Source organism: Micropterus salmoides, unplaced genomic scaffold, assembly GCF_014851395.1.
Source record: "Micropterus salmoides isolate LMB-PRFRI ecotype aquatic unplaced genomic scaffold, ASM1485139v1 Ms_hic_scaffold_15, whole genome shotgun sequence".
NCBI lineage: Eukaryota > Metazoa > Chordata > Actinopteri > Centrarchiformes > Centrarchidae > Micropterus > Micropterus salmoides.
Genome location: NW_024040596.1, coordinates 10,809,019 through 10,825,400, shown reverse-complemented (window position 1 = coordinate 10,825,400; position 16,382 = coordinate 10,809,019). Strand labels below are relative to the sequence as shown.

The 16,382-nt window shown below is 40.9% G+C and overlaps 1 protein-coding gene across 1 annotated transcript in view; it reads right to left on the bottom strand.

The window, feature by feature from the left end:
* The window catches only part of cps1 (carbamoyl-phosphate synthase 1, mitochondrial), a 62,314-nt gene extending 48,081 nt beyond the window's left edge, over positions 1–14,233 (bottom strand). Inside the window, exons 1-13 of the mRNA XM_038720291.1 lie at positions 13,949–14,233; positions 10,913–11,022; positions 10,485–10,629; positions 8,224–8,313; positions 8,076–8,132; positions 7,892–7,984; positions 7,664–7,753; positions 7,409–7,537; positions 5,743–5,849; positions 3,871–4,012; positions 3,569–3,646; positions 3,263–3,361; positions 2,884–2,979 (exon numbers count right to left, since the gene is read on the bottom strand). Of these exons, the coding sequence (XP_038576219.1) occupies positions 2,884–2,979; positions 3,263–3,361; positions 3,569–3,646; positions 3,871–4,012; positions 5,743–5,849; positions 7,409–7,537; positions 7,664–7,753; positions 7,892–7,984; positions 8,076–8,132; positions 8,224–8,313; positions 10,485–10,629; positions 10,913–11,022; positions 13,949–14,074 (1,362 nt within the window). The 5' untranslated portion in view covers positions 14,075–14,233. The remainder of the gene's footprint in view (positions 1–2,883; positions 2,980–3,262; positions 3,362–3,568; positions 3,647–3,870; positions 4,013–5,742; positions 5,850–7,408; positions 7,538–7,663; positions 7,754–7,891; positions 7,985–8,075; positions 8,133–8,223; positions 8,314–10,484; positions 10,630–10,912; positions 11,023–13,948) is intronic.
* Between the last annotated feature and the right edge of the window lie 2,149 nt (positions 14,234–16,382).

Here is a 16,382-nt window from a genome sequence, read left to right as displayed (position 1 = left end):
CTGTGGTTTTTCTACCTGGCATTTATTTCTAGTCATTAAAATACAGGAGTGACAGTGAGCCAACATGCACAGTACCAAGACATTGAAACAAAATCAGCTAAACGGAATTCAGCCACCCTCTATTATTATTTACATCTGTGCTTTTGCAACTGTGACATGTCTAATGTGAATAGAGCCCATTAATTCCACGTCATGGACTAGAATGGGAACCAAACAGTATGCACACCAAATTATTCAAACTTAGTGTGTATGAAAGGTCTTCTGAAGGTTTCCATAGAAGTCTGTTGTTGACAAATGTAATGACAAGACCAGTTCAGTTCAGTCTTGGCTTGGCAGGCGCATGAAATCATCCAAACTCATCCATCAGTGTCACGTATGTAGTGAACAACAGTGTGGATTTGTGGATTTTATATTAAATAATTTAGAGACTCAACTCCTCTTTTCTCTCCCAGAGAGAAGCAGGGGGTTTGATTATCAACCCTCTACAGATGGCTGAAGAAACCCCAACAGAAGGGGGGTGGAAAGGTCGCTTTCCCTAAGTTCTATTCCTGAGCAGCCTGATCATGAAACTGGCACCTTTTGATCTACGAAGCTGATAACGCAGTGCCTGACTGTTAAATTGACAAAAGGGACATTAACCAGCGATTAGCATTTCCCTGAACAGCCTATCAGAACTCTCCTTAAAAGGGGACAGGAAACCCTAAACTGCCCCCCACACACACATGTGGCAACTGACCTTGCTCTGTGTTTCATTACCTCATCAAAGGGATACTCCTTCTCACCCAGGTGTGACAAAATCCAGGACACCAAGGACAGCCCTGAACGTTATGTAAACAAAAACTGCAGTCTCCAAAGACTCTGAGAGGAAGCATTACCTGTTTAATTAAATAATCTTTTAGCTGCTTGATTACATTTGCTTCTATTTGAGTAGTTATATTACCATGTTGTTGCTATCTGTTGTTGATATTATTGATGAAAAGAATCTAAATAAGTTACTTTTGCAGTGTTTTAATTTTCAGCAAGATTAAGGACACTTCATTTTTTGTGCAACAATGCTTGTTCACAATGCTTTCTCACACAATTCCTTTAGAAATGATGATAAAAGTCATACTACACGCAATTAATTGCCAGCTTGAATTTAAGGCCAAATAACTAAATTTCCCAGGAAAGATTGTTTTTGGATTAATCCAAGCTTTCCTTATTTAACCTGAGCTCCCCCAGTGGACGAAATAAGTATTACATACCATCGTCGGAAATGCCTTTAATGTATAAATGTCACTCATTATTTATCATGACCAATAATTTGACAAGTGTTTTCCTGTTACCAAATGCTTAAACTTAGAACGGTACAAATGTTTGACCAGTGAGGTTTGATTGTGGGAAAATATTTGATTATAATAAATTGATTTTCTTTGTCTTTATAGACATATTAAAAGTTTAGAAAGACAGTCCCTCGGGAAACCAGAACGGCCCGCCCTGCGGGAACGAAGGACCGCCCTCTGGGGAACCACGCCCCAGACAACAAAAGAGCGACACACGACATCGTTCGCTCTCCACTCTTCCTCTTCGCTCTGCTCTCTGGACGCTTCGGCACGCGCCCGGCTTGCCCCCCTCCCGGCAACACCCTAAGAATCGACCAGCGCAACGAAGTCTTTGTTTCACTTGAAGCTACACACGCGAAGTGCCACAACATCGATTTGTCCCTCAGTTCCAGCAACTTTACTTTTTTTATTTTCTTTGTTTTGTTAAAAGTTATCAGTCTGTTAAGTTACACTGGTCTAATTCAAGAACAACCAAGTTCCCTTTTAAGCTTTTTCGTCAAGCCAACCTCACCGTGGTCAGACCCAACCACGTGGTCTCGTCAGTGGCAACGAAGGACACCTGGAAAAAAGCTGAATTGCCAGACGGAGGACGGACAAACCTTGAGGGTTTTTCTTCAGACACGGAGAACCTTGGAGAATCCCCTAGCAAAAAGCCAGGATCGGGCAGCTAGCGTGGGACCCGTGCAACAGGCCAAAGCAGGCCGCCAACAAGCAGTAAGACCAAACAAAGCATTCTGTGGTCAGGGATGTCCCATAGTGTTAATATTGTCTTTTTAACTCCTAAACTTATAGCTTACTTTCATTAGTTCTCCTCTGCCGTATGAGTCAAATGCTTCCCAAAATCGAACGTCCATTCTCATTGTTTAGCCATTGTTTATTTCTCTGATGTATTCAACCACCTTTTTATATCACCTTAGTTAGTTAATAAATTCACTGTAATCAAGGAATTGTGTGTATTGCCTTCTTCTAAGTCCCTGCCAAGATAATTTACCCTTTAGATATGAGACTGACTGATTGATTTAAGATAATTGAGCGATTATTAACTAACTGATCACTGGTGAATAATTGTATAATTATTAAAAGCTACCTAGAGGTCCGGAGACTCTAGGTTAATAACAACTCCGATGGTGAACCGCGAAACGAGAGATTTATAGATATATGGGCTGAACATTAAAATTCATAGTTGAGTATTCTCATAAATTTATCCAAATTCATAGGTAGTTTAGACATGCTACATGTAGCACCAAGTGCATTCATTTTAACATAGATAAATCCTTAAAATGAAATTTTAAAAAGTTGTTTGATTTTTAATATAGGCTCTGTAATTTTCGAAAACAGCTGGGCACAGGATAAATATGTGTCAGATTAAACCCGCTTAACAGGATATTGGATCTTTTCAAAAACTGTATGCATATTACATTGATGTTGGTTGATATTTCCCTCGACAAGAGGATATATAATCAGACTGTGTGCATCTACACTATGTTCAGGCATCATGACTAAGATGAAACCTCTGATACCTGTATCTGGGTTATTGCTAAGGTGCTATGTTATCTCTTACCTTCATGGCCTTGATGGCCTGAGATCCAGAGTAGTCAAACTCTCCAGCCTGACCGATAGACAGACCACCAGAACCCAGTACAAGCACCTTTGACACCTGCATTTACGCAAACAGACAATACATACTAATACAGTAACTACACAGCATGAAACTCCATTTGCAATTAAACATTAATAGTCTTTAACAACATGGTGATCCTGATGTAAAACTCATTAACATGTAACAAATAAACTATTTTCAGGTACCTAATTGATAAAAAAACCTTTAACACCCTCAAAAACTTAATACAAGTCCTGGATTTTTGCCACATGAAACAAACCTAAAATCATATGCTGTTCAAAAGCAGGTAAACCTGCTGAACCTGTGTGATTCATTGTACCTGGGCTCTGGGAGGGATGTGGGGTTTCTTGGGCATAACGGACACTATGTTGGCGTCCTTTCCTTTCTTGATCAGGGATATAAAGGCATCAAAGAGGAACTGTAGAATCAATGAAAAACACCAATATTGTATGTAAGTGTTTATTATAACTTCTAATACAAGTCTTTTTTCCACTACAGAAACTTTGTACATTCAAACAAGACTTCTACTTTTACTTAAGTTGCATCCTGTAAAGATTTTTATATTTATTAACTTTAAGTGTGGTATTCAGGTGCTTTATGCAGCACTAAAAAAGCCTTTAATTACCTCTGTGTCTGTGGGACCGCCTTTAGCCTCCGGGTGGAACTGGGCCGTGAAAACAGGCTTACTGTTGTGCATGATGCCCTGAAAAATATGCAGAGTTGATATAAGGAAACTAAAGTCAAAGCCACCAATATTCTGCATTTCATTTGTTGGCATTTCAGAAGCAGGCAAAATGCTGTTATTTTTTAAAATAAGGCTTGCAGGCTTTGTAGTTATTTGCAAGTGAAACTGAAAAACCCCTACAACAAATCTATCAAAATGCCATGTTGTCTTAGAAAAAGACTTTTACACAGAGTGAAATCAACCTCATTGGTGCCATCATTGGCGTTGATAAAAAGTGGGCTCCACCCTAGGGGCAGGGACTTGCTGTCTATGCCGTAGCCGTGGTTCTGCGCCGTAATGAATGCCTGGCCCGTCATCACATTCAGCACCGGCTGGTTCTGACCTCTGGGGAACCAGACATAAGTAAAACACAGTTTGTATGACTGCTTTAAGGGAAACAACATTTAAAAATCTCTGAAAATAGATAAAAACTTTACCCTGCTAAACCTAAACAGTGTTTATGTACAGCAAGACTTAAAGGTTCCCTGATAAGTTTTAGACCTGTAATAGCACTATTGTGTTATGTAACTTGTGCACATGAACAAGGACGCACATGCATCAAGTGGTGGCAGTAACACATCAAGATATTCTGCCATGCGCCAACAAAGGCAGGGAAGAAGAAGACTGCACAATAGTTAGCATGGATGTAAACAATCCTGAATTTAATGTACATGAGCTTTGCAAATGTTTTATTGAGGAAGGAAATGTACTCGCCACTATTGTTAGATCTTACTGTAAGGATAGATACACTCACCTAAAGGATTATTAGGAACACCATACTAATACTGTGTTTGACCCCCTTTCGCCTTCAGAACTGCCTTAATTCTACGTGGCATTGATTCAACAAGGTGCTGAAAGCATTCTTTAGAAATGTTGGCCCATATTGATAGGATAGCATCTTGCAGTTGATGGAGATTTGTGGGATGCACATCCAGGGCACGAAGCTCCCGTTCCACCACATCCCAAAGATGCTCTATTGGGTTGAGATCTGGTGACTGTGGGGGCCATTTTAGTACAGTGAACTCATTGTCATGTTCAAGAAACCAATTTGAAATGATTCGAGCTTTGTGACATGGTGCATTATCCTGCTGGAAGTAGCCATCAGAGGATGGTACATGGTGGCCATAAAGGGATGGACATGGTCAGAAACAAAGCTCAGGTAGGCCGTGGCATTTAAACGATGCCCAATTGGCACTAAGGGGCCTGTAAGTGTGCCAAGAAAACATCCCCCACACCATTACACCACCACCACCAGCCTGCACTGTGGTAACAAGGCATGATGGATCCATGTTCTCATTCTGTTTACGCCAAATTCTGACTCTACCATCTGAATGTCTCAACAGAAATCAAGACTCATCAGACCAGGCAACATTTTTCCAGTCTTCAACTGTCCAATTCTGGTGAGCTCTTGCAAATTGTAGCCTCTTTTTCCTATTTGTAGTGGAGATGAGTGGTACCCGGTGGGGTCTTCTGCTGTTGTAGCCCATCCGACTCAAGGTTGTGCGAGTTGTGGCTTCACAAATGCTTTGCTGCATACCTCTGTTGTAACGAGTGGTTATTTCAGTCAAAGTTGCTCTTCTATCAGCTTGAATCAGTCGGCCCATTCTCTTCTTACCTCTAGCATCAACAAGGCATTTTCGCCCACAGGACTGCCGCATACTGGATGTTTTTCCCTTTTCACACCATTCTTTGTAAACCCTAGAAATGGTTGTGCGTGAAAATCCCAGTAACTGAGCAGATTGTGATATATTCAGACCGGCCCGTCTGGCACCAACAACCATGCCACGCTCAAAATTGCTTAAATCACCTTTCTTTCCCATTCTGACATTCAGTTTGGAGTTCAGGAGATTGTCTTGACCAGGACCACATCCCTAAATGCATTGAAGCAACTGCCGTGTGATTGGTTGATTAGATAATTGCATTAATGAGAAATTGAACAGGTGTTCCTAATAATCCTTTAGGTGAGTGTACATCGCACTGAGTGTAAACAACAGGGGCCATTTAAATCTTAATGGAGGATGCTTTAAAAGTGTGCATATGATGCCTTAATTATGATTAGTTATTAAAGAGTTCACCTGTTGCCCATAGGTAGTTTATATGATCTAGCTCCTGCAGCCAGAGCAGTGATCTGGTTGCCCATACAGATCCCAAACACTGGCTGGGGACGATCACTCTCCAGAACCTTCAGAGGAGAAAACACATAGAAATAATATTTAATCTAGCATAGCATTAGTTCAGGCAGGCATCGAAGTCAAGCTCAGCTCACAATCCCAGTTGATAGCAGCCATTTTAAGCCAGCCACATCAGCTTACAACTCAGCTGATTAATCACCTAGCATTCATTGGCAAATTCCATACAAGGCTCCTAATTTAAGCTGCCATAGCCTGCCTGCCTGCTCTCGCTGCTTCCTCAGCAACAGCTCATAACCCACTGCCACCCAAGCTCCGCCTTTCAGGCCGTATACGACAGGGATGCTGGATTATAATCGAACCGACTGGGCATATTTCATTATCGGTATCATATTGGAAAATGGATTTTGGCAGAGAATTTGGCCAATAAGAATCAACAATGCTAACACGCGCCACTGCTCTTGTTGCACTGTGGGCATCATATTGGTGTTCATGGACAGGCAGCTAGAGCCAAACAAACATTACATTATTACACAACGATACATTTCACTGTTTCAGAAGAAGACAGCGCATTGCATATAACATCAGTCCTTCCTCCTGTCCTCCTTCCTCCTGTCTCTGCTGTGATCACTGCAGGTAACTACATGCCAATTTGAAGCTACTTGGCAATCTAAGCTAAACAGTTAAATTATAGATAGCTTTCATTTAGCTCGTTGAACATCTAGCTCATTGCCAAGCTAACGTTAACGAGGTGTAAATTTATAATAGAGGATGAAAGATGTGGACAGAGCAGATCACATAACACCCTCTACATGTTGTACTTGTTGGACAGATGTATCGATAGTATTGTCTTTTACTCGGGAGGTTCTATTGCACTTAGTCCAGTAACAAGGGTAGCTGACGCCAACTTAAGTAGTTCAAAGTTACCTTCACTTCACCGCAGCCTATCTCTGCGCTGGCCACTGTGTGTGGGTGCACATGCAGAGGCGACACAGAACAGCAGAGGCCGCAACCTGATAATAAACAGTACGGTCTTCAGCCCAGGGCCCGTTTAACACAGTGTTTCAGTGCCATCTTTTATCTGATTATTACGTAATTCAGCATGCCTGTTCTGTTCTTTACAGGGGTTCTTTCCTACTTCTCTCTGCCTCATTCTTTCCATGTATGTACATGGATGGGCAGGACGGTGCTCTCCCTGCCTATGGCTTTCCATATAGGCATGTGGATGGGCAGGGAGATCCCAGAACAGAACTATACCGCCAAACATTAACTACAATGCAGCAATATCAGTCTGATGAAAGTTGTCCTGATTGAATTAAGGTAAACTGCAGCTCATGACAGAAATATAATTTATATCAACCTGTGAAATCTTGCAGATAGCTGTGTGCCTATTTTAGTAAGTTTCAACTTCAAGAGTAAACATGGTCCCTGTCGGTGTAAAAATATTGCTTATGGATGGAATATTCTAGTCCTTGTAGCAAGGACGGACAACATCATGCAGCACTGAAAATAATCACTTCTCTTTGTGGTCAAATCTCACATGTTGCACAAAGATGGAATAAAGTTTAAATTCTACTGAAGCTCAAAATATTTCAACAGCACCATGTCCTACCTTGCGGACATTGTCGATGAGGGTCTTGGCAAGAGAAGGATCTCCTGGTCCATTGGAGATGAAGAGGCCATCGTAGTCTAGACTCATCAAATCCTGATCCCATGGTACGAGGTGGACCTCTGCACCCCTCTGCACACAGAGACATATAGAAAGTATAAAGCCATTCTGTAATCTTATGGTATTGGGGCTATGTCATAAAACCAACTGTATAATCTAATGAGGATGTTTTTTTACTCCACCTGCATCCATTCTCACCTTAACCAGCAGGCGGATTATGTTGTGTTTAATACCACAATCAACAGCAACAACTTTTATTGGGTTTCCTTTTCCAAAAACTTTGATTTCCTAGCAGACGAGGGGACACACAACAAAGAGAGGTTAGCGCTAATCAACACCATTTGTAGACACAGAAAATATGATCTGAGTTGGTCTACTGTAGTTGGTCAATCGGGTGTAATGGGAATAATAGTGAGCATCTGTTACCTTGGTTGAGACCTCAGCTACCAAGTTTTTCTGGTTGGGGTCCGATATCTCAACAGGCTGCCCTTCAAATTCAATCTTCCCCAAAACTGTTCCCTGAGGAGAAACCACAAGCAATATCACAGTGAGTAATCAACCGATCCATTTGTAAAAGATGCAGCAGTTCAGACCTTTGTATTTACAGCACCTTGTCTCTGATGACCTTGGTAAGCATTCTGGTGTCTATCCCAAACAATGCAGGAACCTTCAAAGAAGGAAAGTAAAATTTGTAAATTTACCAAAAGCACAGTCAGTCCCGGAGATTACAGCAGATATTTGGTCAATTGAATGAAAACCTTTTCTTCTTGTAGCCATTGTGCCAAAGACTTGACAGAGTTCCAGTGGCTGTATTCATAGCTGTAGTCTTGAACCATAAGACCAGATACCTAGAGGCACAACACCAAAGAACAATAGTTTAAAAAAAAGGTTGATATTTTTTTTAAGTTTATTATTTATTAGTCTATAAAATGTAAACAAAACACAACAGAATTTCCCACTTGACATATTGTTGACCAGAACCCAAAATGGCATTCAGTTTATTATTATAGGAGACAAAGATCCAAATCATAATCGCTGCATCTGCATGCCAGTGAGGGTGCAGCAACCGTTCATGCCAACTAACGTGTGAATATGTCATTATATGCAGACACCCAACTTAGTATAATAGAAATAGTAGTTACTTGTATATAACTCCACTTTCATGAGTAAGTGCAGAGCCCTCTGACGGGCTTCGCTGTTGGTTTACCCTCTGAGGCACCGTCTCGGCTCCACCATGATCCACATAACACATGAGTGCACGAACAAGACACAAAATGTGAAGATGCCTGTTCATTGTCAGCGCGAGGAGGAGGAAAGAAAGCCTTCTCTGTCAACACCTCTCTGACTGCCTAAACCAGAGTTTAAAAGGGTGGACCTGTCCAGCACTGTCTGATTGGGAGGTCACAGCCTGCGAGTCCCATGCAGGAAGTGCTTCACCAAAGCGTGACTCAACATCATGACCTGCCAAAATTGCTGGCATTTTGACAACCACCGCTGGGAGACCTAGGCCACACGGTCTCACCCTCTAGAGCCCAAACTGACCTGTCTGTTGAGATAGGTCACCACAGTGGTTTTGTCCGACCTCACCATGACCCGCTTCCCTCTCAGCTGTGAAACACCTTCTTGACCGCCATGAGTTCCTTAAGGTTGATATGTCGGGAGGAGACGGACCACATTCCACCTTCATGGTCAAAGGTCCCATCCCCACCTACAAGGGAGGAGTCCATGAAGGCCCGTTTGCCTTGGCTGCTGGGAGGATGGGCAGACCTTGCTGCCTCAATGACCCCTTCCTCCCAGCAGCCAAGACAAACAGGCTGATCATATCATCCTGTGGGTAGCAATAGGTTGACTGAATTTTCCTTGTCTCTGAAGAGACTCCCCGGGTCCTCTGAGTCATTGACCTGCGGCCATCCTCGCCGTCATAGTCCGACCAGGACTTCTGTGGGGCCTTCTCCACCTCTGCCAGTAGTGCAGAGCCAACGATAAAGTGGGAGGGCTCGATGAAGTGCAGCTCGAGCTCTTTTTGTCGAGGCAGTGCCTCGGAGGGTAAACTAATAGTGAAGCTAGTTAGAGGGCGGAGCACGTACAAAATAAAACCATGTATGCATCCACTACAGTATCACATTAGTAGTACTATAGAGTCCACGTGTTTGGAATTCATTCCTTAAGAAAACTAGCAAATATTTACAATTGAAAAACTCAACTTAAAGCAATTTTGGCTAAAAATATATTTAAACAACTTGTCAATAATAACAAGATTAAGAGTCTACAGCCATGGCGGTGGCTCTGTGAGGCTGTACTTAGCAATGCTTTGAGCTAATTGCTAACGTCAGCATCCTAACATGCTGATGTTTCGAAGGGGGGTTTACTTTTTTCACCATCTTAGTTTAGTGTTAGAAAGCTACTGTAATATTTGCTAATTAGCACTGAAATAATATACAGCTTTCGTTTTCCAATTATTTTGTCATTTACCAAGTACTGGACAAACTAGAATTCTGACCCGATGAAATACTGTAGATAAAAAGTTAAGGAATCAAGTTATCCTCAGGCGGTACAACCAAAATTCATAGCAATCCATCCAATAGTTGTTGAGACATTTCACATTAAACCTCAAATGTCAACATCATGAAAACTTAAGAGGATCACAAAAGTCAGTATGATTTATCATCTTGGGACTATTAATTAAATGACATTTTATGGCGATTCATCTCATATTCCTTAAGATATTTCAGTCTGGAACAGGGGTAGAGCACTGACAGACATACATTGCCATCCCTTGAGCCACAACACTAACGTGACTAAGTTGTTGCTGTTCTAGCTAATTATTCATTACTCCTTTTGAGTACAAATAATTGTTGCTATCAAATAATCTTTGCCATAAACCAAGTCTTATCAATAAGAAGGAAAAACTGAATCAAAACAACACAGTTATTTATCAGAAGGAATTGGCAATCAATACATTGCAGTGCTGAGGTCTCCACAAAGCCTGAAACCTCCAAACAACTGCAGAGCTTCCTACCTGGATGCGCTCTGACTCCACATGTTTTCTCAGGCCCAGCATGTCCAGCTCCTGGGTGTTGGGTACCCCATAGTTTCCTACAATAGGGTAAGTCAGGGTCAGGATCTGACCTCTGTAACTGGGGTCAGTAAGGGCCTCAGGATACCTAAAGCAGGAAAAGAGCAGGACCAATAAGACATTGTGATGATGAAGCACATTGTCAAGGCGTCCACTCATGTTCCTATACAAAGTGAGAAAATGCAGTGTACCTTGGTCTTGTGAAAACCTTTAAAACTAAATGAATAGACTTAAGACTACATACGTTAAGCTCAAAGCAAGGTTCATATATTGGTATTTGGTATCCTGAAATCTAAACTGCACTCACTCAAGTGCACTGTATGGTCTAAAATTTCTAATACTTAACTTATGTAAGTGTGTCTCCTTCTTACCCCACAAGGCCAGTATTGAAGACCAGTTCCCCGGCTACAGAGGAATCATGCCCAAAGGAAAACCCTTTCATCCTGGTGCCATCCTCCAAGACTAGGTGGGCTGTCTGGGCCTGGGAGTTAAAAGAGAGCAGGCAGATGACAAGCGAAATCTACCTCAAAAATAATGCATTCCCTTTTTGTGAAGCAGGCTTGGAAAGACCAAAGGCAAAACTTTGAAATAGATGTATTGTAGACTTTGAGGTTAGGAGTGATGTCAACCTGTGAGCCTCTGGAACTTCATGCTGAAACTGCAGGCCAATGTGAATTGTGCTGTGAATGCTGAGACAGACAAATCTCTGTGTCTGTGTGTGTGTCTGTGTATGTATGAGAAGCCACCTAGGCCAAAACCGAATACTTCACTTGCACATACATACAGACTGTCAAGAGTATGTATGTATGCGCAATGTTACTATGTATATATGTGCAAGGTTATATATTCACAAACTGAGTATGTATGTGCGAGGTTTGCAAATTGGAGTAAGAATATAAATTTGACGGGTAGGAGGATGAAATCCATAGCACATTGGTTAATGCTCTTACCTTTGGTGTGGGAGACCCAGGATTGATTTCAACTCAATGCATCTGTCTTTGCAGCAGGTCTGGGCATTATGGGGACCTGAAAACCCTCTTTTAATTTTGGGGGGGAATCAAAGTGACTGCCAAATTACTAGAGGTCGACCGATTAATCGGTCGGACGATTAATCGGACGATTTTTGGCATTTTTTAACATAATCGGCATCGGCCAATATCCAAGTATATCAAGCCGATTATTAGGCAGGCGCATCTGTGGGCAGCCTAGTGTTGTCGTGGAACACGTGTTTGACGCACGCTGCCGCTAGAGTCATTTTACAGCCGAGTGAGCAGCAGACCTCATCCAGTGCCTAAGGAGCTAACGGTAAGGATTCAATTCTTATTACTCCTTTATATTTAATTAAAAATTTTTGATATGTTACTGCCAACTTAGAGAAAAAACCTGAATAAGACACATGACATTCGGCTAATTTGGATCGTAGTTGAAGTTGTATTATCACATAAGAGTTGCTATCATGTCACAATAAGTAAGCAATAATTTTGCAATTACAGAGTGAATCTGAGACTTTTATTTGTTCTGTTTGTGTGTCTTATATTTGAGAGGGTTGTCACTCAATGCAGAGAAATAACTAATAAAAAAGAGACCAACGCACTATAGGCTAGTAACAGACTGGCTTTGCTTTGCTAACGGGTAGCTACAGACAGACCCGGTGCTAATACGGCACTGGAACCTTAACGACCGTTATCTACCGCACCGAATATCAACGCGGATTTCTGTGCTTCAGTTCGGTGCAAATAGAGGTTAAAAACCAAGCAAATATCGGCCAAAATAAATCGACAGCATTAATCGGCCATCGGCCGACCCGGATTTCAAAAGATCGGTATCGGCATCGGCGTGAAAAAAACCATATCGGTCGACCTCTACAAATTACTAAATGTACATGGAAGAGGAAAGTTTTTGCCCGTTTGATAAGTAGGTGAAACAATGCTAGCTATCCAACTATGATTCTTATCTCTGTGTGACTGCAAAATTATCAGTGTTGTTCAGTGTCTTTATAATTTCAGACGAATGTAACCTAAGCGAAGAGGTAAATATTGCATTTTCTGTTCTAGAAAGAGCAACTTCAACTCCTGTGACAGCCCACTGTAGTGAGGGAGGAGAATGTGCCACTCACAGACTGGGAGCTGATCAAATAAAAGCATCAGCTAAATCAGGTAATGCTAATGTAATATATTGACAGCTAAACATCTGAAGGTGTATTAGTGGTGGATTACTTTCTTGTATTTGTGTGGTGCAGTGGCAAAGTAGCCCAATTGTTTTTCATGCAGTATGTTCCCGGTTCAAATCCCAGTCATGACCAGCTACTTTACATTTTTTACCCTGCCAAAAATGTAAAGTAATTGGAATACTTGCAAGCAATATATTCAATTTTGGCCTAGGCGGCTTCTCATATATACACCTGTGTGAGAGAGAGATAAATATGTGCATATAAAGATTGGTGTGACCCACTCTCACCTCCATCCTTTGGCCTTCATTGACCAATAGCAGCTTTTTCTTTCTTAAAAAAAAATCTGTACATAAAAAGCACACATATTGAGGTATCTACAGTGGTGATTTTTTACAACACATTCCACTATAAATATGTCTTTCAGATTTAAAAGCAGATAAATACGATGTAAATTTTACCCTGCAGATTACGAGGGGTTAGGATTATGACTACAACACCTCAAAGCTTTTCTTCAGAAGAGTGAGAAATATTAGTCAGACGTTGCGTCTCTCAAATATGATGCAATTCTCCCAGTGACGCATCACATGATGCACAGATTCGTAGCAGCTATATGCTACAAATTATCAAAGGCAGCATATCACAGCAAATCTCATCAACTAAGTTAACAAGTGCACAAGTATTTTGATAAAAATTGAGTTGATGCGCGTTAAGTTTACTTGTCCTTCACCGATCCAAACTGCATTCAAAAATCAAGCAATTTAGTAAAGTCTAACTTAATGACACGAGCACATACCTTAAACAAATTACTTACTATGTTTTATTGAATAAAATGTAAACACGTGTCAATTCAGCGTTGACACGAGACAGAACTTCAATACAGTCCAACAACACACTCAATCCTACGTGACGCACATGTGCCAACCATGCTGTTTCTGATGCAAGAGCGTTTAACAAGACCAGTAGCACCAGGTTAAATTATGTTAAAATAAGAACTGTTTGTTATTTCGGATCTATGCCGAATTTGTGAGGGGCTCCTGCTGTTTTCGAAAAGGCTGCAATATCTTTTTTTTATGTTTGTAAATTTATGTAACAGCTAGGCATCGCAAACTTGATGTTTCCGGGGAATCCGGCCCAACGTTCAGACGCATCCTGTAACGTTAGTGCTCGATTGCCAGCACTTCTGGGGGAGTCTTGACTACTGATAACGACCGTTTTCGCTCTCACATCGTTTTCTTACCTTCACACTTAAAAGTCTAGTAGTTTGAAGTCTCAGCCAGGCTGGCGTGTTTCCCACTCTTCTGCCAACCACACATCCACGTCCCAGGGATTTTACGATGCTATTAGCTAAAAGGATTTTTGCCATATTAGCCGAAGATACTCTTTTAGTAAAGTAGCATACGTAATTCAATAAATACACAGTCTTACAAACTGCTAACTGTACAGCTACGAGTAAGTTTTCTTTTGAAGACAGATGAATGAATTATTTGCGGGCTGCCCCTCGTGTCCTCACAGAGAAAGTAACAGGATGTACAGGAAGTTAAACACGATTGGCCCTCGGGACGTTGTTTTTCACAACACATTAAACGCGCAGCGTTTCAATTGGTCTTCAGGAAAATGCCTATTCTACATGCATGAACCTGTGATTTACATCTGCTTCAGCTCTATATTTTTATTCTGGGATACCACTAGAGTAGCTTTGCATGTTTTACAGTTCAAAAAACTCATTATTTATCTTATACTGGCCCTTTATGCAGCCCCTCTGTCTGAAATTAGCTGTTTAATCTCCTGTCTCTTTATGCTCCCCCGCCCCTCCACTCAAAGCCACTTTCTTCTGATTTACAGCAGCGAATTTGTGAATCCTACCATGGCGAAGGCACGACCCGCACTACTCTGCCTCTGATTGGCTCAGTTTAGCTCAAAATTGTTAAACCATAATAAATTCTTCTAAATGCAGTCCATTTGTTCACACTAGCAACTCCTTTATTCATATACCTGTGTTTGTATGTTTATAACCAACCTGGATCCTTTGAATGAACACTAGCAAGGACTGATGAATCAATCTACTCATTGATCCTAGAGATCTGATGTTATTGTTATGTTGAGTCAGGGCTTACTACTATTTCAAACACTGTTTATTCTCTTCCTTGCTTGGCATTAAATGACAGCAGATTGGATTGGATTGCTAGCAGCCTTTACATCTCTTTCATCCACCAGAGTGGCATCTCAGTGGCTACACTTATACAATTAACAATCTCTACTAAATATCTAGAGGTAATATAAAAAATAAAGTTAATGTTTCTTTTCACACTCTGCAATTAGCTGCTAAGAAACTGCATTTATATATATATAAAAAAAACAATGTTACAGTTGAAAAATTTCAAGCTAATCTGCAGAAGACAATAGAACAGCAAAAACCTTTTGTTCTGTCAGTAAGGGCTACTTCAGAAAAAGTTATCGTCAGGCTAAGCCTGTCAGAGGCAGAGTAGAGTGGGTCATGGCTTGGCCATAGTAGGGCAAATTCGCTTACGGGCCCCTCCCTAAAATCCCACTTTCTTCTGATTGGCCAACTTCCCTGAAGCCTGCTGAGGAGCTTGTGACAAGCCCCCAGATTGTGCGCATGTGCACTGTGCTTTGAAGCCAATTTGACATATAGAGCCTAAGTGGGCCCCATGAAAAATGATCAGCCCAGTCATGACCGATCAAGCTGAAAACTGGTCGATCGATCGTTGCATCTCTAGATATTATGTATTATTTTAATTAAATAAAGGTAAATATACATTCAGTTGCCTGGTTTACCATTTACATTATGCGCTTCCATGTGAGTAATGGTATCAATAACACCAAGGGCAGTGTTGAGGGCACTGTTATCCTGATCCCAACAGAAGGCTGGATTCTGGGTGGATTTTAGGAACAAAATGTCATAAAACTTTCCAAATTTTCCAAATAATACAACATATATGGCACTTTTGTGATAAAGTGATAAAGTAGATAAAGTAGACATTAAACCATTAAATACAGTAAAGTAAAAAAATAAATAATAAATAAACAGCTGTCAATATCAAACAAAAATAATGTATTTAATGTCAAGTGTCACTTATTACTGTACATTAATTACAAAGGCACAATCATTAGAGGTGAACCATTTAAAAGGAGTTTGTAACAAGTTCATCTTATTGCGCATCCAGTCAGCCTATGTTGTGGTATGAAGTCCCATTTAGAGTGCTGGAAATCCGGATTTGGTAATCCTGAAAAGATTGTATCTGGATCAGGGTGATCCAATGCAATGTTGCTTTGTAAAACCGGCACAAAAATAGGATGGGTGACATAATCCTGGATAGCAAAACATGGGATTTCCAAATCCAGATCATTCTGATCCAGATTAAACTTTTTGAGCAAAACTAAAGGAAAGAAAAGGAACATGGACACAGCTCAGGGAAATACATACAGCCATAACAGACACAGTGAATAAACAAGGCTGCACTGGTTCTCATCTTTAAAAGAGACAAAATAATACAAGTATAGGTAGCACCAACTTTCTGTGTAGGAGTGTGGACTGAAAATCAAGCTACAGTCTTCTGGCAACTATTTGGCACTATAATGGATAATTATCTGTCATGTTAAGAGATGGATTTTAAAGCCATTTATTTACATAATAAACATCTAGCTATTTG